The following is a 20681-nucleotide window of genomic DNA, read 5'->3' as shown; positions in this document are numbered from 1 at the left end:
ATGTGGATTAACTAAAAAATGGCTACGTTTGTTTTCATCAAGACGAATATTGTGATGTATGTCATGCATTGTTATTTTGTTAAAATACATCAAGATATGATTTTTCATTCTTTACACCCGGTCCTACACTCATGGTTTATAGAAAGTTTAATAGCTCTTGGTTTAGTGTTTATTACATGTCCTTTCATTGTTCCTCCTCTGCTCTTCTAAGCTGATAGGACCCTATTTGTCAACAGATTGCTGTCGATAATGATGGGACATTTTCTGTTTTCGCACCCAATAACTGGTAAAAACACAACCCCCAAAAACGACACACTTAAGACACCAGTTTAGCTCAGTTAGTAGAGCAGGTGACCATATGATGACGCTATAGTCGTCAACTCACTTGTCACAGGATTGATGCCTGGTCTCAGCACATGTTTGGTGCTCATCTTCCCCCACACTGTCCTCATATTTCCTGCAAATACAAGCAAAAAAAAAACCCAAATTATATATGTTTTTTGTAACTTTAATTTTTATTGATTATTTTAACGTTTTATATACATACAGCCTACTGATGAACATGTTGGCTTTACATCAAATAAATAGTTAACACAGATGAATCTATAAGATTATACTAGTAGACACTGTTGGAAGTTAAATTTCCAGTAGCAGTATATTTGTTTCATCACAATCAACATCAGAGCTATTTGTCCCTTTGGTTTTCTGTTGAAATGTTGCTGTATTTTGTCTTGAATAATGTCCACCTCTCCCACTTGTCATCCATTTTTGCTTCCTGTAATCTTAAACTATGCGTCAGTTTTTCCACTATGAAGGTTTCTTCCACTGTCTCAAGCCATTGGTCTTGGGTAGGTGGGTCTGCTCTGCCCCACTTTCTTGTAATAGATTTTTTTCACAGCTATCAACAGTATTTTTACCAAGTATCTGTCCCTTGTTTGTACAGTTCCCTCAGGTGAGTTAAAATGACACCCCCCAAAATTATATTTAAAAGAAAATACATTTGGACTTAATTCAATATGATGAGAGCACACTAAGTTGATAGAAACCATCTTTGAGGAAAATATTTTTCAGATGTTTTGTATTATAAAGTTTGCTCCACTATTTCATCTGTTAACATGGAGATGCATGGCTTACTCTGCAGTCAGTCACCATGGTGTGCTTCAAGTCTTTATGCCTTGGTTGTCGGGAGCTCTTGTACGGTCCATTCCGTCTGAAGTCTGAAGTTAGTCTCATACTACACCAATTTATGCATTGTTTAATTTGTTTTGTTTTGGGGGGGTTTTTTGCCACAGTTTGAGCAACATGGCCTAAATAAGATAAATCACTGGCTCAATGCATCGCTTAGGGATATTGAAACACAGGCATCTGAATAAATAGTAATGTCAAAAACTCTGACAAAACAGGCTTAATTGCTTAATTTCATTGCTAAACGAACAGATTAAGTTTTGTTTGTATTAAAAATATCTGGTTGATACTCAAGGTCGTATGAATAAAAAACTAGTTGTTTTGTGTGTGTGTGTGTGTGTCTGCCATCAGCTCTCCTGTTGTATTAGTGTGACCTGGCCTCAGGAGCAGCAGCAGCAGCAGCAACAGTCATGAAGCGATAAAGAAACGATGTGTTGTGCGAATCCGAGTCTGGCTGCTTATGGTTTTGGGCCTGCAGGAATAACACTGACAAAAAAAAGCCTCACCTCAGCAGTTTGCGTGTTTGTGCGAGTGTACCCGTCAGTGTGTGTCTGTGCTTGTTACTGGCTGCGTGTGTACTGGTCATATGTTTTTAAAGCTATCTGCTGATTCTACTTTTAAATGTATATGTTGCATGTTTGTAAATCAGTCTGCCCCTCAGGTGGGACAGGCTCAGGCACACTCTTGTCTCTATTAATACCCCTCTGCTCCCCCTTTTCCATTCTGGCTCGGACTCCCCCCCCAACCCTAGCCTTATACTCCCCCTCCTCCTCCCCCTCGCAGGGCCTTATCGCAGCTCAAACCGTGGTGCTGGCAGACGGGACAGGCCAGTGGCTGATAGCGATTGTTTATCCCACGGTGCGAAATTGCTGATCTGTCTTCTGCTTTTCCCTGACAGCTAGATGTTCATCATCATCCTCTCCCCCTTTCTCTCTCTCACCCCACAGATACAGATATTGGCACCTATCAGTACTACGATAAAGGAGAGCCAGGTAAATAGTGTTTATATTGGATGTCTGTTTGTGTTTAAGATAAGTTGCATTTGTCTTGTTTTTGGAATCTATGTGCTTTCCTTATATATGAGGAAGGGCTTTCAGTTGCCTCCCACGCTCACATAAGCCCTTACAAACACACACCCTGACACACAAATTATTGGTCCTGCCTGATCTAGTGTCTTACACCCGTTTGCCACACATTTGCTCGTCCACATGCTATTAGTATGAAGGATTTACTTCCTAAAACCTTCTGCACATACCACATACAAACACCCGGGTTATTAGACCAGTGCGGTTCTATCTCTTACATTCCCTGTGTTCCTGTTGACCTGGGGTCCTGACACCCAGCGATAGGAAAACTAAACTGTTGACTTTCTGCTAGATCACATGGCATGAGGCCCCATGTAGTCCAGCCTCATATTGCCTTAGGCCAGGAGGCTTCCCTTACCATCAGGAAGCGCTCAAATCACTCCCCCACAGCCACAGCAGTGTAAAGACGAGATGTTTCTTTCATTGCTTTGAAATTGCCGACAAATTAATCCTTTTTTAACATTTACATTTTCATCAAGTGTCTAGAGGAAGGTGACTACATTTTGGTAGTTAGATCCAATCCATTTTGACCACTCACAGCTGAACAGATAAATTTAAGTGTATTAAAAATATGTTTAAAAGTATGTAATATTTTTTTGGAGAGATGGTTTCATTCAGTAGTTTGTAAAGTGTGTTAAATCAGTGAGTTGTATCATTGAACCTTTGAATGTCAGTGCAAAAATCAAATGTTGAGGAAAGCAGCAGAGTCATGTGAAAGCTCTGTGTTGGTTAATATCTGTTAAACAATGTTCATGAATGTTAATTTTGACCAAAAAAGATACAAAAAACTCTTAAATGTTAATGTGAAAACAGATTTCTACAAAGTTTTCAGTTAAATGCAAATATGTAATTTTAAATAAGTGACTGCAGACATATTCACCCCCTTCAAGTCAGTATGTAGTAGAAGCACCTTTGGCTGTAATCACAGCACTGAGTCTGTGTGGATGCCTCAATCCAGCTTACACATCTGGACACTTCAATTACACTTTATTCTTCATTGGAAGACTGCTCAAGCTCTGATCCGGCATGATTAACCTTTCTCAAGTCCAGACACAATCTGGGCGGGGCTTTGACTTGACCGCTCCTTTCACTGCATGCTTCAGGTCTTTGTCTTGCTGGAAAATAAACCTTCCCCCAAGTTGTAGTTCTCTTGCGGACTGAATAGGATTGTTCTCCAGGATTTGCTATATTTTTCCACATTCAATTTACCCTTTACCTTGCAAGCCTTCCAGGGCCTACTGCCAAGAAGCATCCCCACTGCATGATGGATGATTTTTGTCTCACAGACCAAAGAACTTTCTTCCATTTGACCATGGAATCTCCCATATACCTTTTGGCCTACTCTAGACGAGATGTAATATGAGCTTTCTTCAACAGTGGCTTTCTCTTTGCCACTCTCCCATAAAGCTTTGACTGATGAAGAACCTGGGCAACAGTTGTTATATGTAGTCTGTCCCATCTCTGCTGCTAAAGCTTATTACTCCTTCAGAGTAGTCATAGGTGTCTTGGTGGCCTTGGTGAGGACAGTCTGATTTAGGCATATTTACACATGTCCCATATTCCTTCCATTTCCTGATGATGGATTTTATTGTATTCTGTGGGATGTTCAGTGTCTTCGAAATTTTTTTTGTATCAATTCCCTGACTTATACTTTTCAATAACCTTTTCTCTGTGTTGTTTGGAGTGTTCTTTTGTCTTCATGGTGTAATTATAGCCAAGAATACTGATTAACCAGTGACTGGACCTTTCAGACACAGGTGTCATTACTACAATCACTTGAGACACATTCACTGCACTCAGGTGATCCCCATTTCACTAACTGTGATACTACTAGCACCAGTTGGCTGAACCTCTGTTGAACAGGGTAAGTCACTTTAAAGAGGTGAATTTTTATGCAATCACTTATTTTAACTTAGATATTTTATTTAATTGGCATTACTTTGTAGAAATCTGTTTTCACGTTGACATGAACACTTTTTTGTCAAAAAGCCTAATCATATTGACTATGATTGATTTATATAATCAATAAAAGGGTGAAACATCCAAGAGGGGGGCTACTTTTTATAGACACTGTTGTATGTATGTTCTTTATTTCCAGGGATTCAACAATACCCCTTTTTCAAACCAAGCACAAGTACTTACAAGTAGTACAAATACAGATAGTTGATAATACCATTACAATTCTTAGAATAATTTTCAAAGTTTCATCTTATGTTCCACACCTCTTCTTATGAAGTTTAAGCAGTACATAGTTTGCAGTCTGTTCTGTTGTTTCCATCCTCGTTTCTGTTGAAATATTACCAAAATGAAGACATGGCTTCAGCATTGCATCTCTACTCAAGAAATGAGAGTCTGATATCATGTGGTAAAAAGATATCATGGACAGCATTGCCAGTGACATGGGTACGAGTACCAAAGCCTGGTATCACTATCATACAAACGCTGGTATCAGTACTTGTACATCCCTCTTTATTTCTGTGCTTTCTGTTGTCAATAATTCCCCATATTTTTGGCATCTCTTTCTTTTAATTAACATGTTGTTCCTTTTTAACCTTGTCTCTGTCTCACTGTCACAGATACCCTCTTCGTTTCTCTAATTCTCTATCATTTTGTTCATGCTCATTTTGTGTACAGTCTCTCTCTCTCTTTCTGACTGTTTTTTTTCCTTCATTCTCACTCTCATCTGAGGAGCTGCCTTCCCTTTAGTCCCAATCTTTAGTGGAGAGACGATGCTCTTGCTCCAAATCCTTTCATTTGGAGGATTACTAAAGTGTGGCTTGATATCAGAGTGGGGGGAGGAGGGAAGGACAGAGCAGGGGAGCAGAGTCACTACCCAAAAGTATCCCAACATTTTCACATGGCTGCATAATGATAGCTGAGGCCATGATACAATTGAATTTACACTAGTTTTTACTATATTCAATCTAAATGTGTTGGAATGAGATTTTGTGTGAACAAGGCCATAAAAGTTAACATGAAAAAGATGTGTGGGTGCTTTGACAGAGGGTAAAAAAATAACATTTGATATAATTCATCCATACTCTAATACTTGTATGCCTCAAAATCCATCTTATTGGCCACTCAGCTTCAAGACTTAAGTAGTTTTCTGTAGCACTATAGTACTACAGTAGAGGCTTTAGTTTTGATTAGGAATGCATGCTATTTGATTTTTACCGATATCCCCTATGCCATTTTTTTGTCTGCATTTTAGCCAATATTGATGCAGATATATACACATTTAATGCTTTAAAAACACCAACTTTATTTTGTGGAAAGAGAAGCTGAGTCAAGCAGTGCCGAGAGAGGGGCGAGAAGTAGACATGATATATACATGATTTATACTGCTGATATGTGCAACTTACATATCGGTGGTAAATATCTGAAATCAGAAAAAAATCATAAATCAGAATTTTTCATATCTGTGATACTGATATTTAACTTTTTAAGCTAATATCTGCCACTACCGATATCATGCCAATCATATCATACATCTCCAGATTTTTATGGTCAGTTCTGGTGTCCCATTTAAAATATAGAAGTAGATGAGGAATGTTTTGTAATTTTCTAAATATTAGAAAATTTGCAAACAAAGCTAAAATGTAAGTTTCAATCATTTAATTTTAATTGATGGCACTGATTTCATCTGTAGATGCCTAAATAACCAAGTTTTCATTCACACTACAGCTCTGAGGCTTGTTCCTTTAAGGTTTTCTGCCTCAAAGCAATAAGGTGCCCACATAGTCTTTGGTAAAAAGTGCACCATATATGGTGTGGAAGTCATAAAGGCAACATTGATCTGGGGATCCAACAATGCACCCATTATCATTTCACTCTGATTCAGATGTTGTTGAATGAAATGAAAAAAAAAAACACCTGTGAAGTTTAAAGAACTGTTACAACTGTGACAAGAAAAATGTAAATAAAAGCTCTGTTGTAAGTATTATGTAGGTGAACCTAGCTAAAATTAGTGCAAAATAAATGTACTCTCTATACTGAGTTTACTTTGCAGTGTCTAAAAAATCAGTTATACTGTGGTATTGCCAAAGCTGTATGATACATTTGAGACTTCGGTTTCCAACAGCAAAGCAAGTAAAAAAACTTAATTAGAAGATAGATGCACCAAATAAACTGGCAACCCCAGGATGATGTGGGATGTGTTTCTTACAGGACTATAATGACTTGAGAATTTATTCTTAAAAAATGCATACATCTACATCTATTGCTGATGTAATTCACGAGTTATTTATTGTCCTTGTATCTCTCTAGGTACCTGTACTGGATAAATGGATCATGTAGTACCACATATCACCACTAGAGGTAGACCCAGGCTCATTGGAGCAGCTAGGGGGGTCCCCTGCAGCAAGAAAAAAAAAAAGGATGGAAAAAATCCCCCTACCCTCCCTACCCAGCCCCAAAGCAGGTGCCCATGTCTGGGCCTGTCTGGCCCCTCACCCCCTTATCTGATTAATACTACTAATCCTGGAGGTGTTCCTGCCTGCCAGAGAGGCTGGCCACCAGACTGGCCACTTTCTCGCTCATGGTAACCGGGCCATGAGGCATGTTAAGGGTTCCACTGTGCCAACAAGGCCATTCAGAGTTAAAGCTATATGTGTGTATCATTACCTGCATCATACTGAATGACTAGTGTCTTTATCTATTATATCACGCTGTTTCCATGTAAAATGCATGTTGCAGATTTGATTCCATGATTGGCCCTTTTCTGTTTTTTTTTTTGTTTTTTTTAAGCAAATCCTCTGGAGCATCACTACTACAATGAAAAAAACCATTTCTGTGAAGGTAAGTTCCCAGTGGAGAAACTCAAAAGGAGTGATGACACTGATAAATATTTTGTATACACCACTTTATTTGTGTGTTCAGTTTCCTAATTATCTCAAAAATTCATCTTCCAGAAACTGCTGCCCTCATCTGTCCACCCTCATCTGCTCTCTCTTTCTTTCCCTGTCTTCCCCTCACTCTCTTTGCTTTTTTACCCAGTAGTGGAATACAAACACCCTTATCAGGAGACAAACACTCATCCCCCTGCCCTCCCCTCCCTCCTCTCTCCCCTGACCCTCTCCCTCTCGCCCCCCCCATCCACATCCTCATTTGCATGCATCTGTTTACCTCCTCATCCCACTTATTCCTAATAGAGAGTCCTTCCTTAATGGTTTGTTTCAGTAAAGATGAAAAAGGTGACTAAAATAAACAGATAGGCAGTGATTGCACCATAGTGAAAACAGCAATCCTCCCTTTCCCCCCTTTTCCCTCATGCTGAACTTTATATATATGTGTGGGCAGAAGCAGATGCACAAATTCAATTAGCAGTTTTTCATATCCTTCCTTCCCTCTGTTTAACCACTAGAGATAGAGGGAAAAGGGAGTGCTGGGAAATTACAACGATGGGGCCTTGGTGTGTGGTATGTGTTGAGATACGTGCTGCTAGCTGTGAGGTTGCATTTGAGAGATAACTCAACTCAAGAGCACCAAAAGTCCTCACAATTAAATATTTGCTTCTCCTCTAGGACCAGTGTTTGTGCATGTGCTTTTTAAAGGGATATTTTGCTTCCAGAGGAATATTTTCTCTCCTTTAAGTGCAGCTAAATAAATCTGTAAGCAGCAGACTTCAGACTTTGGGTGCTCTGGGGACATGGTGGTCAGAAATTTAAAACATAACCACATTAGTGTTTCTTTATGGTAAGTTTTACTTTTATAATTATTTTAAATGGAGATATAAATGAATTGTATGGTTTCAGACGGAAAGGTTTGGAATGCTTTCACACCTACAGCTCACTCTGATTCAAATAGTAAAATCATATGTTGTTGCATTTTTCCCTTGAGTTTTTATGTTCACACTGCAAAAGTAAGCCAAAGCACACACCACCGACAAGCTGTCCTTTTGTCATTATGCCACAACAGTGCACCTTTGCATGTGGGTATACAAATGCCATGTGTGGCTTAATGCTAGTCTCACTTTGCATCCAAGTTTGCTAGTTAACCTTTCTACAAAATAAATTGTGGGTTGACTTGGAGTAGTGCATTTACATTTGGAATGAATAGAATATTTATGAAATGTTTGACAACACTCACAAAAAAGTAGACGGTAGCAAACCAAGCACATGAATGACAGGAGTTTTCAAGCTCTGCTGGTGTTAAAGTCTAACTTATGAACAAAATCACTAAAACCATATGATATGAGCTTTAAAGAAAGATGAAAAGGACAGTTTTAAACTCAGTTGTGTAGTCAAGAATTATTTGCTGCTTTGAACTTGCTTTTGGTCAAATTGTGACCTTTTTAGTGCCTAAAAATATGTTGGAGCTAGCCATGTCAGTGCTGCAGTTTGCAAATATTTTAGGCATGATGAATCTGCTGATTGTTTTTAATAAGTAAAAAAGAGAAGAAATACAGATTATGAACAGTTAAGTAACTTTTTAACCATATTTTGCTGTTCTAATGATGCTATCCATTCCTTCTAAACCCTCATGTTAGCTTTTTCAGCAAGACTGGTATGTAGTTGACTGTCCAGGGCATTTAATGATTAAATCAATACCAGTAACTCTTGCATTCAATGTCTATTTATTAGTTTAAATCAATTTTCAATCATTTCTGCTGCTAGCAGCTTATGCTATCCACCATATTGTTTTGTCAAATGTGCTGAGACAACCAATGCTTGGCTGTTCTGTCATCCTTTCATGGTTTGCCATAGGGTGCATGTCTCTACACTTCGAACTCAGAGGAGATAGCTCCTGAAGGAGAGAAAGAGAGACAGAGAGCTTGGAATGGGGCCCTCTGTGTCACTGCAGACAGGAAAAGCTTTGACTGATGGCTCATAATCTGCCAATATTAGAAGGCACAAGGACCTTTTATTGGAAATATGTGAATATTTAGAGGACTTTTTGTCACAGAATAATTATTTGTTCACTTTTTGGTCCTCAAGAGTTTATGCAGACAAAGAATGTGAGTCATTATCTTTTACTGTGTGTCACATGTGAAAAGTTTTTGAAGCTTTGAGTTTCAATTTCATTTTGTTTTTTGTTTTCTTTTGACTTTATAGTCCCATAACTTTTTAAAAATTTAAGTAACATTACTGGATCATATAGATTCTCAAAGCCCAGGCCTGTCCTTAAAAAGGATATTTAGAGCTTGACTGTGCACCACAGGGTTAAGGTTTTACAAGCTTTTTAAGACAATACGCTCTGATTTTAGGTCTCAAATGTCCTAAATGGCTTGAATAATTAACATTCATAAAAGCTGTTGAATATGTTTGTGGTTCAGTTAGTTTACTGATCACTTATTGGGACCCAGAATTTGCTCTTTTTTTTTTTTTTTTTTTTTTTTTTTTAATAAATACAGTTTGTTCCTTGTTTCATGTGTCCAGCTATAGTCTGTAAACAATGGAGAAAAAAATCCAGCTTTTTCATGAAGCTGTTTCTGGTTTTTGCTGCTATCCACCTTGCCATCACCCTTAATTCTTCATGCCCCCCTTTTCATACTTAGATCCTAACCTACGAAGTTCATCCCCAGATTTTGGTGCCACATTCCTTTGAATTCCCACCAGGGCCTTTAAGAAATGTCCTATGTCTGTGTTTGGACTTCCAGTCACATGATCTTTAGACTTTTCTCATGTTGTTTCCTCTGTAGCTCGAGGCTACTCATGGACCCCCAAGAACCGCCGACCCGAGAAGCTACGTGATTCGCTGAAGGAGTTAGAGGTACCCGCCTCCTCTGTTAAACCTTCCACCAGCCTCCCCCTCCTCATCTTCTTCCTCCTTTGGGGATTTTCAGAGTTTTCCCTTTCCGAAACGGCCGATTGATTAACAAATAGGGGCATTCTCTCTCCTTTCTCCCTCTCCCTTCACTCTCCCTGTCGCTCCGTTTGTTCTCCTCTCTCTCCTCTGCTCTGTCATCACCTCGCTTTGGGCCGAGCTCTGTCATCGAGGGGGATATTTGAGGGGATCAGCGGGCTGCAGGCTGCCCCCTCATCCCTCCTCTTCCTCCCTCCTTCTCTTCCTCCTCCTTCCCTTCCTCTCCTCTCATTCATCCCTCTCTTCCTCCCCTCCCCTCGTCCCCTCTGTACTTACGGCCGTACAAGCCGAGCTTTGTTTGCTGGAGCCTGTCTGTGGCTGTTACTCACACACACACCTCCTTCCTCTCACCCGTAACCATTGTCTGAAACGAGAAATGCCCCAGCTCACCTCCACACCCCACCCTCCTCCTCCTCCGTCCTACTCTCCTCCCATCCAATCACCCCAGCTGGGTTTGGAATGTGGCAGGAATGACTGACCTTCCACACTCATACACACACACTGGCATGCACACAAGCAGTCCTTACCTGCATCCTCTTTCAACTCTCTCCTGCCCCTCCGTAAGCAGGAACTGCTCCAGTGGCCACCTGTGAGAGCTAGTGTCCAGTAACGTATCAAAAAATGAAGGCACGTTTGAGTGTAACTGAAATTACATCAACAGGATAAAGATCAAAGCTCAGATTTATTATGGACTGAGTTTTCACATATAATCTTCTTTTTGGTATGGCATGTCATGTAAAATAAAATAAAGAAAGAAATGGGTTATTTTATATTTTTATTGTCAGGAAGTTGAAAGGTTAGACTCATCTTTATTCATAAAATTACATCATTGTCTTGAAAATCTGTCAAACTGATAAAAAAGAGTGATAAAATTATATCATGCATCCAATATTAAGCCATAATTGACTGTGTTTAATGTCAGTATACTGTCCATGTCCAAAATCATTCAATCAAATGTGTTTATAAAGCACATTTAAAAACAGCAACAGCTGACAAAAGTGCTCTACAAGACAGAAAATCACACAGAAGTAAAAAAAAAAAAAAATGCCTGCACATAAAAGAAGGGCAGTGAGGACAGACATAAAAATGATGACAATAAAGAGTTAACTGAACTGTGTTAAGTACTAAGGCCAAGCCACTAAGCTTAGGACTCAAAAACCAAACTGTGAAGCCCGTTTTGAGACGGGACTTGAATCCCAGAGAAAGCAGGAATGATTGAGGGGATTCATAGTTGAGGGACTTTTACTGCAAAAGCTCAGTTACCTCCACGTTTATGTTTAGACTGAGGGTCAGCCAGAAGGCCCATGTCTGAGGATCTGAGGGGCCTGAAGGTAGTATAAGGGCCGAGGAGGTCAAAAAGACAGTGCCAGGCCATTTACGGCTTTGAAAACAAACAGAGCAACTTTAAAATCAATCCTGTTACATATGGTAAGCCACTGAGGAGAGGCTAACACTGTGGTGATAAGCATCATATCATAAGTTGGTCATTATAAAGTTGTACATAATTTGGTACATTACATGAGTGAAAACACACTGTAAAGTGCACAACTTTACAAACCCTCCCTCCCCCTTTATTGTTGTGTTACTATAATAATACATTTTCAACAGTTGTCAGAAACTGTGTTGCTCATAGTGTCATTCAGATCTGTGTCATTGTGTATACTTGTTTCATTGGGAGTTTGCCTGCTGTTCACTCAGTCTTGCTCATTTATTTTTCTTATCATCTGTAATTCTCATTCAGGAGCTGTTGCAGACCAACACCTGCATTCAGACCAGATGGAGGAGCAAACATTGCTGCCAGGTACACCTTCCTTAGCTCAACACCCTAATAAAACATAAACATGAGTGTGACACCCATGCATGGTTGGAAATGTTGGAGAAGCAAAATGCAGACAGTGTTGACCACCAGTCATTAGCATGAGTCAATCTCATGTTTCTACAGATTACTGATGTTAATATAATGATAGTTCTGATTTCAGACATTAACATTATTGTCACCTCCTCAAATGTCATAATCATCGCTGGCCAATCACAGCAACAAAACATATGACACAGTAGGTATGTGTACCTCAGTGAGTTAACTACAAAATGCAAGCTCAGTGTTGTTTACTGTAAGTGGGGCCAGTTGATAAATCAAATGTTTACCAAGGCCACACCTGTAGCTTTCACCTCTTTATCTCTAAATAACACTGATTGGTCCAGGTGCAAGTGTTTAAGCTGAAAGCTTTGCAATATGGACCTGCCTGATGACAGGCATGGAATCTGGCCGATCCATCTGCTTTGCAAGGTTACCCTCTGCAAGGACATTCAGTAGATCCTGAGTATGCAGAAAAGACAAAAGATACCAAATTTAAAACCAGGATGTCACCAGTCATCTAGCATGAAGATGACATTTTGTTTTTCTGTTAACAGATAGAAGTTGCAATTAGATTTTAAATTTGTAGCACAAGGTTTTCTGTTTAACCTCATAAGGGCATAAAGGGCTACAAATAAGTTACAATTTCTGTCATTTCATTAATCTGTTTTATGTACAGTGCTTAACAAATTTATTAGACCACCTGTCATATTTGTCTCAAAGACCATCCAGCATCATGAAGTCCTTTAATGCGGACTCTTTCATTTTCAGTGAGCTCTCCATGTTTTACCATTTTGAACAGGAATGAGGGATTTCAAACTGAGTTCACCCAAATTTGAGCCGGCTCACTGGGCTTCTCTGAGAAATCAGAAATTAATCAAGCATAACATTCAACCACTAAAACTCATTTTTCTGTTTAGGAATGCAAGTAAATAGCTATAATTTGACTTATTAATCAAGAAATAATAATGTGCTTTACTATTTTTTCAGTTCTTTGTAAATCAGTAAATTTGAAAATTCATGGATAACAATAATAATTATATTTTAGCATTAAAAATATCATTTGGGTTAAAGAGCCTCTACATATTGGTGTATTACCATTGCAGAAACATAAAAAATGATTTTGGTAATTACCAATGCTGTTAATTTAGGGCAGCTGTGGCATAAACCTTACTTTGGTTAAGGTTAGGGTGGTCTAATAAATTTGTTAAGCACTGTATGTGTGTGATACTTGCAGGTGATGTTGAGCAGTGGAGTCCTGGTGACTCTGACCCTTACTGGACCTGAACTTGAACAAGTGTTCATAGACCGAACATTAACCGGCCGACTACCAGCCAACACTGTGACTGATGGTTAGTTACACACAAGCAAACACAGACATATAGACAGTAGTGTAGTAGTGCATGACCTAACTCTTAATTTATATATTCTTTATTGAGTATACTCTGTATTTAGAAGTGGGTATACTCTGCAAGGCAAATTTATTTGTATCGCACATTTCAGCAACAAGGCAGTTCAAAGTGCTTCACACAGGACATTAACCACTGTAGCAGTGGTTTGGTGGGTCAGGACCCGAATAATCTGTTTCCAGTGAGTTGCGAAGGTGGGCCAGGAGGCCAACAGTCTGTAATGTACTGAAGCTTTAAGTAGACATACAGTACATCCATACTTTTTTTCAACTTTTCCTGTGATGATGTGTACATTTTGGTAATTTTCTCAAGATTTCCACTTATTTTTATCCTTTTTCCCAGATAAAATGTTGATTTTCCCAAGTTAATAAGGAATTTCCTTTGTACTTATGTGCTTTGTAAACATGTTTGATAGAAAAACATGGCATTATTAGCCAGATATTGGTATCAACAGATATTGATAGTGTTTTAAGTGCTCAAGTATTTTCTTTGTTCATCCTTTTATATGAAAATGTGTTCAAAAGACTGAAGTTTTAGATCTGAAATACATATTTTGATTTCATTATTGGCTAAAATTAATCTCTAAATATTGGCATATTGACAACAAAACAATATCCTGCATCCCCAATGTTTGATTTATTTTTTCATTTAAGGGTCCAAATTGCATACTGTATCATGAAATAAATTTGAGTGGCTGAACATTTTTAAACTTTTGGGTTGCAATTTCTGATAAGGAAGTGTTGGTGGGTCTTGAAGCCCGACCAGTTGGGAACCACTGCTCTATGGAGACTAAAAACTAAGTGGGTATACTCTGTATACCCATATATTCCCTGTTCTAAACTCCTGCACGTAGACTCTTTAAACATACTGACTATAGCACAGCCTGGTTGGTGTGAGACATTTTCCCTCTTTGTGTTCATTCAAGCTTCAGAGGGTTTCTTTGCCTGTGGTATACAGTGTTCTCTGTATGTGTTAAATTCTTTACAAATGCTTTTCAGCCTTTAATCCACCCTTGGTACCCGCTGTTATAAAGCCCTCAGTCATTTTTGACTGTGGTTTTGGTACGTTGGTGCTGCTGATGCTAATTAGAGCTGTTGCGTAACCATCACGCCTGTTATGGAGGTGAAGTATTCCTTCTCCTGTATTGTTGCAATTTTTCCATTCATTGAATGAAATCATGGTTTATATGACATCGGTTTTCTAAAGGTTCACTGTGGTTTAAGCAGATTTAAAGACACAAACATCTTTGTTTCAACCACAGTGCTGGGCCACCTATCTCTGCCCACAGACACACAAACACAGGAACGTTTGTATTCAAATGTTCAGTGTTTTTGAGGCACAAAAAACATGTACCACAAATTTTCTTTCACAATGTGAGCACCCACTGTGTGCTTACACCTGCTCACCACACATTCAGCTTGACACACACACAATCCCCATCTCCTCGCCACTTTGTCATGCAATCATACACTCACACACAAGCGCACGCTGCTTCACACAAACACATAACAGGTGCCACAGGTGAGCGAGTCGGCTCTGCTAGCTAATTGCAGGCAAATCCTTTTGTGCTCTGTGTGTCCAGGGGCCTTCCCTTAAGAGCATCCATCAGTGTTTTTCCTCCATCACGCGTTCCTCCAGGGAGTCCCGCCCCCCTTCCCACAGTGCTCCCTTGCTCCACAGACCTGGCAGGAGAGAATGAGGGGCCATGGACAACGGCCCAAATCTGCTAATTATTTCTTTCTTTCTGTATCAATTATTTGTTCATAACACCGCCCTCCTTGCTTCCGTCCGGAGTCTCCAGACACCTGATAAAGCCTCTGTAGTGAACACAGACATGCACACAACATGCACTAACACACATTCACTCTATCACTAACACAAAAACAGCCGAACGCACACAGCTGCTCTCACATGCATGTATACACCCCCCTTATTTTGTAAAATAAAGACAAGCACTTTTAAATAAAGACTAGCACATTCTCCATTTAGATGGATGGATGGATGGATGGATGGATGGATGGATGGATGGACAGACGGATAGACGGATGGACAGGCAGATGGACAGAACCCCAATTCCAAAAAATTGGAGGCGCTGTGTAAAATGTAAATAAAAACAGAATGTTATGATTTACAAATCTCATGAACCCATATTTTATTCATAATAGAACACTAACACAGCATCACATCTTAAAAGAGTAGGGATGGTGACACAAAAGGCTGAAAAGGTAAGTGGTACTAATGCAAAGCAGCTGGAGGAGCATCTTGCAACTAATTAGGTTAATTGGCAACAGGTTAGTAACATTATTTGGTATCTAAGAGGTATTTTGGAGTGGCAGTGTCTCACAGAAGTAAAGATGGGCAGAGGTTTGCTAATGTGTAAAAACCTGTGTCTACATTACATAATATCATCAAAAGATTAGAGAATCTAGAGAAATCTCTATGCTTAAGGGATGAGGCCAAAGGTCAACATTGGATGCTCATGATCCTCAGGCCCTCAGGCAGCACTGCATCAAAATCAGGCATGATTCTGGACTGGGAATCACTGCAAAGGCACATTCAAAGAATAAGCCATATGTAAAAATGATCCAGAAATGTCAGTGCCTTTTTAAGCTTATTCAAAAGCTTACTTTTAATGGAAAACTGTTTTGTGGTCAGATGAATCAAAATTTGAAATTCTTTTTGGAAACAACGGGCCATCTGTGCCCCATGGACTAAAGAAAAGGACAATCCAGCCTGTCATCAGTGCACAGTTCGAAAACCTGCATCTCTGATGGTATGGAGTATCATTAGTGACTATGGCGTGGGCATCTTACACATCTGGAGAGGCACTATCAATACTAAAAATTATGTAGAGGTTTTAGAGCAAGACCTGCTCTCATTCAGACGTCTCTTTCAGGGACGGCCTTGCATATTTCAGTGGGACAATCCTTTTTTTAATGATGAAATTTGTATTGCTGTTTTACATTTAAACATATACAGAATCTATATAAAGCAGTACAGTTGTAAATCTGCAAGACAATGCCAAACCACATACTACATCTATCACAGCAGCATGGCTCCACAGTAGAAGAGTTTGGGTGCTGAACTGGCCTGCCTGCAGTCCAGTCCTTTCACCAATAGAAAACATTTGGCCCATCATAAAACAAAAATCAGGACTGTTGAGCAGCTAGAATCCTACATCAGACAACAATGGGACAACATTCCTCTCCCAGAACTCCAGCAACTGGTATCCTCACTTCCTAGACATTTACAGACTGTTGTTAAAAGATAAGGGGATGTTACTCAATAGTAAACATGGCCCTGTCCTGACTTTTTAGATGTTTTGCTGCCATCAAACTCAAAATGGGCTAGTATGAGTTTAAACATCCCATATGTTGTTTATGTTCTGTCATGAATAAAATATGGGTTCATGAGATTTGCAAAATCATTACATTCTGTTTTTATTTACATATTATACAGCACCCCAACTTTTTTGGAATTGGGGTTGTAGGTGAATAGATACACTTTGAGATACACACTGATCTCAAACTGGGAAATGTTGGTGTTACAGCAGACAGTTAACAAGCAAGTAAAGCAACATCAAAAGTAATGCACAGTAAATAAACACTAAAAATGACAGAAAGAAATAAAACATATTTATATGCAGTAATTTAGCTTAACATTAAAAATAAATGGTTAAATACAGTAAATCAAGATTGAAGATGAAATCACAGTTGAAATCTTTAAAAACTGAAGACTGTTGGTACAGTGTAAACATACTTTGCTTGGAGGTAGAAGTTAAAATGTGCAAAACCACTGCAGCTAGAGTGTGCTGAGATATTTTTGAAAATTATAAAGCAAGTAAAAAATGTACTGATGCATTTATAAAGAGATATGAATGCTCACAGCTGAAATGTGCTAACTCAACAGAGATGTTAATTCATATTTACAGTAAAACTCACACACAAGCACACACTGAGGCACATACACGTACACCCACTCACCTCCCACTGCGCTCCATTCAAAGCCTCAGAGGCACTAATTATTAGAGTAATGGTTGTGAGAGGGTGGTTTCCAGGGAATTTGTGTGTTAGTGTGCATCAGTGCGTGTTTGTGTATGTTTGTATGCGTGTGTAGCTAAGGAGGCTGTTCTCACATCTGTCACTTGTTAAATTGACCTGACAAAATTAGAGAGCCCAGTCAGATCACACCTTTGAACACATTTACAATACACCATTACTGAATGATTTAACAATAACAGCTAAGTTGTACCTGAAGTGTGAGTTAGTGCGGGTTTCTGTTTGTGTGTGGGTTGTTGTGGGATATGCTAGCAACAAGAGTTTCAGTGTATCTGCATGGATGTGTGTTTTCAACTACTGCAATGGCATACATATTTAAAAGGCATATTTCTGGCTTTACAATAAAGGATTCTTTTAAGAATTGATTTATGTGATATTTTAGTAAATATATAATTTGGTAAACTAGAAAGAATTAACACATAACCAATGATAACCTGACAACAAGTAACACACAGAAAACAAATAAATGATCGGAACTGTCAAGTCTTCATGTTAAAGTAGCAGCCATCGGCAATTTTCGATTATTTTGGCTTGTACCTCAACATGTAAATGGAAAATTTCAGCACATGAATATAAGCTTGCCTGTATTATACTTTTCAAAACCAAATGTTTTAGTACAGATCTTTGTTATTTATTGATCAAAACTTTAAAAAGTATCAAAGTTTTATTTAAAAAAAAGTCCAAAGATTTTATCAGTTTTTATCAAAATCTCCAAGAAGAGAAGGAGACAGGGAGCGGTCTTAATTGTGAAAATACATTTGCATTGTTTTGGTACCCAAATGTCTAAAGTCTTAGCGCAATCAAGGCTGTGTGCAGGAGTTTTCCATATTTCTAGTTATAAAATAGACCCTAGAAGTAGTGATGAAGAGATGCAGGATGTCACAAAGGAGCTGGAACTGAACAGTGATAAAATGTAATGGAGGTGGCTGGGGTGGAGGAGGGTTGCGTTGGTCACACTGAAAAAAACTGAATGTGGAGGGGAGGAGAACAGATTTTAAAATATGACAGCAGCAGGTGATTGGATATAAAGAAATTGAGGAAGAAAGGGTTTGGCTCCAAAAAGGAGACAGGTGAGAGAGGGATTATTAATAAATGAAAGGATAAATGGGAATGAAACAGTCTTCCTGCTTGAACTAAGCTTCATTTGCAACAAGAGATTTTAGTCTGTGCTTCACTTTAAAGGTGTGCTGATGTTACCGACAAGGAAGCTAGACTATACAGCACTATGGGTGGGTACAGCTGCTCAATGTGATTTAGCGAATTTTAGGTCAAAATAGGCCATATATCAGTGTTGGCTTAGATGTAATATAATTTTTTTTGCCAGTCCAATCTGGCGTATGGGGCATTTAACCAGTAGGGATAAACAGCAGGTATGATTTTTTTCCTCCTCTTTTTAAATATTTTTTTGTGCTGTACAATGTTCACCTCTAACAATAAGAGTCAGTTAATGAGTGAATACACATAAATTCATTTGCCTATGGAATGAACTTCTTAGACCTGTTAAAGGGAATGAAGGAGCAGTATAGTTATGCTGTGTTTGACCAGAGGTAAGGGGCCAGTACAGAACACAACAATGCCAGATCCAGATTTTCTCCTGTCCCAACTCTGTAAGTATCAACGACTTTTTTTCTGTCATACTGACATTGTTTCTGGACTCTGCTAACCAACAATGTTAGACATTTGAATGAAAGAGTTGTTCATATTTTCAGAATAAGATTTGGCAACTTTCTAAAACAAGAAAAGGCTCTAAGTCTTTGAATGGTGAAGGAAATCCCTTTTCAGATTTGCATGGATTCAGCTGAATGTGAGGCCGGGCGTGAATTTTCCTCTTCCAGACAACAAGCGACAGCAGCCAGGTCTGTTTTTGTTTCACGGTGTGACAAAACAGGCAGCTTACTGTCCTCTCTTAAACTTTCCATCCTCAATGGCTGCTTACCTTTCTGTCTTAACCACAAGCTCTGATTGCATCATACAGAGCAGTAGATTACATATATTTTACACCATCTAAGTATTACCGGCTTCTTTGGCCGACGGCTGGGCCAAAGCTATGCATATGCTCCACGATTAAGCATCCTTAAGTGATTTTTCATAGCCAGTTTCATTTACCCATGTTTAAATGTGCTTTGGTTAAGCCCATTGGCCTCTTATGTCAACATGCTGCTGAGGAGATGGCATTAAATGGATTTAGAGGACTGTGTGTGACTGTGTGTGTGTGTGCATGTATGTCAAAGAGACCATGTGAGGGCTTTAACAGGTTTCAGGCTTGTGGGTGTGAATGTACATGTTGGTGTGTTTAACTGGAAATGCATGATGCATGTTTGCAGGCTTGAATGTAAAAATGTATATTTATATCTCTCTGTGCATTTGTGAATGTGTATGTGTGAGTTAGGGGGTGGTATCAGGGTGGGTCATAAAGGTCTGGCCCTTAATGCTAGATCAGCCACCTGGTCCCAGATTGGGCCACAGCCTGGATTCATATCCCCTCCTTCATTTAGGAATGAATGGGATTAGACCTAATCCCGTTTATAGACACCCATAGAGATCAATACTAAACTGCATTTAACTTGATTTCTCTGTAATCTATTACAAAGACGCTTACTATTGCATTAAATGTTGTTGGGAAAGCTGAGGCATCATTAATGGTTGTATTTCATAACCATTTAAGCCTTGAACCAGTTTTTATTACAAATGCTTTATAATCCAACTTCAGCATAAGGACAGACTGACTCGATTGACCTGATTTGAGATGCTAGTTTTTCTGTTTTTCTCTTTTCAAGGCATGTTTCACTTCCCTCGTGAATATTTGCATATTAATTTAAAATTTCCACACAACAGGGTGATTTACCCTCACGTTTATAAATACACACATGCCACGGTTAATTGGCAGTTAGATTTGTAAATCTCGGGGTGAAGCCTTACTCGTTCAACTCAAAGCAAGATATCTGAGAGACATGTGTAGCACCCCCCCACCCTACCCCCTTTCAGTTTAATTGGTTTCATAAACAGATTAATTTGAAGGAGAGGGGGGCTTAATTGCTAATCAGCGTTTCCATACACCTCCTGAAGAGTTGAACAGGATCAAGTGTGTTCTTCTACCACAAAAAGGCCTTAGAGCCTGCAGTACACCAACAGGCAGAGAGAGAGAGAGTGAGTGAGGAGAACAAGGGGAGGAAAGAGATACAGACAGAGATGGAAGGAGACAGAGCAGAGCATTTGCCTCGACTAGATTTATTGTTTTCGTACATATTTGTCAATTGTAATTTTTTTTATCCATTCAGCCAAAGAT

At 39.0% G+C, this 20681-nt stretch overlaps 1 protein-coding gene across 5 annotated transcripts in view; it reads left to right on the top strand.

Moving 5' to 3' along the window:
• The window catches only part of LOC121511283 (WD repeat containing planar cell polarity effector), a 127707-nt gene that overhangs the window by 48146 nt on the left and 58880 nt on the right, over nucleotides 1-20681 (top strand). For all 5 annotated transcript variants that reach the window (XM_041789891.1, XM_041789888.1, XM_041789889.1 and 2 more), the window contains 5 exons: nucleotides 2133-2177; nucleotides 7017-7067; nucleotides 9910-9980; nucleotides 11815-11874; nucleotides 13166-13280. In XM_041789891.1, coding sequence (XP_041645825.1) covers nucleotides 2133-2177; nucleotides 7017-7067; nucleotides 9910-9980; nucleotides 11815-11874; nucleotides 13166-13280 — 342 coding nt within the window. The remainder of the gene's footprint in view (nucleotides 1-2132; nucleotides 2178-7016; nucleotides 7068-9909; nucleotides 9981-11814; nucleotides 11875-13165; nucleotides 13281-20681) is intronic.

This window comes from Cheilinus undulatus, linkage group 6, assembly GCF_018320785.1.
Source record: "Cheilinus undulatus linkage group 6, ASM1832078v1, whole genome shotgun sequence".
NCBI lineage: Eukaryota > Metazoa > Chordata > Actinopteri > Labriformes > Labridae > Cheilinus > Cheilinus undulatus.
The sequence above is the reverse complement of the archived record's forward strand: the minus strand, read 5'-3'. Positions and strand labels throughout refer to the sequence as shown.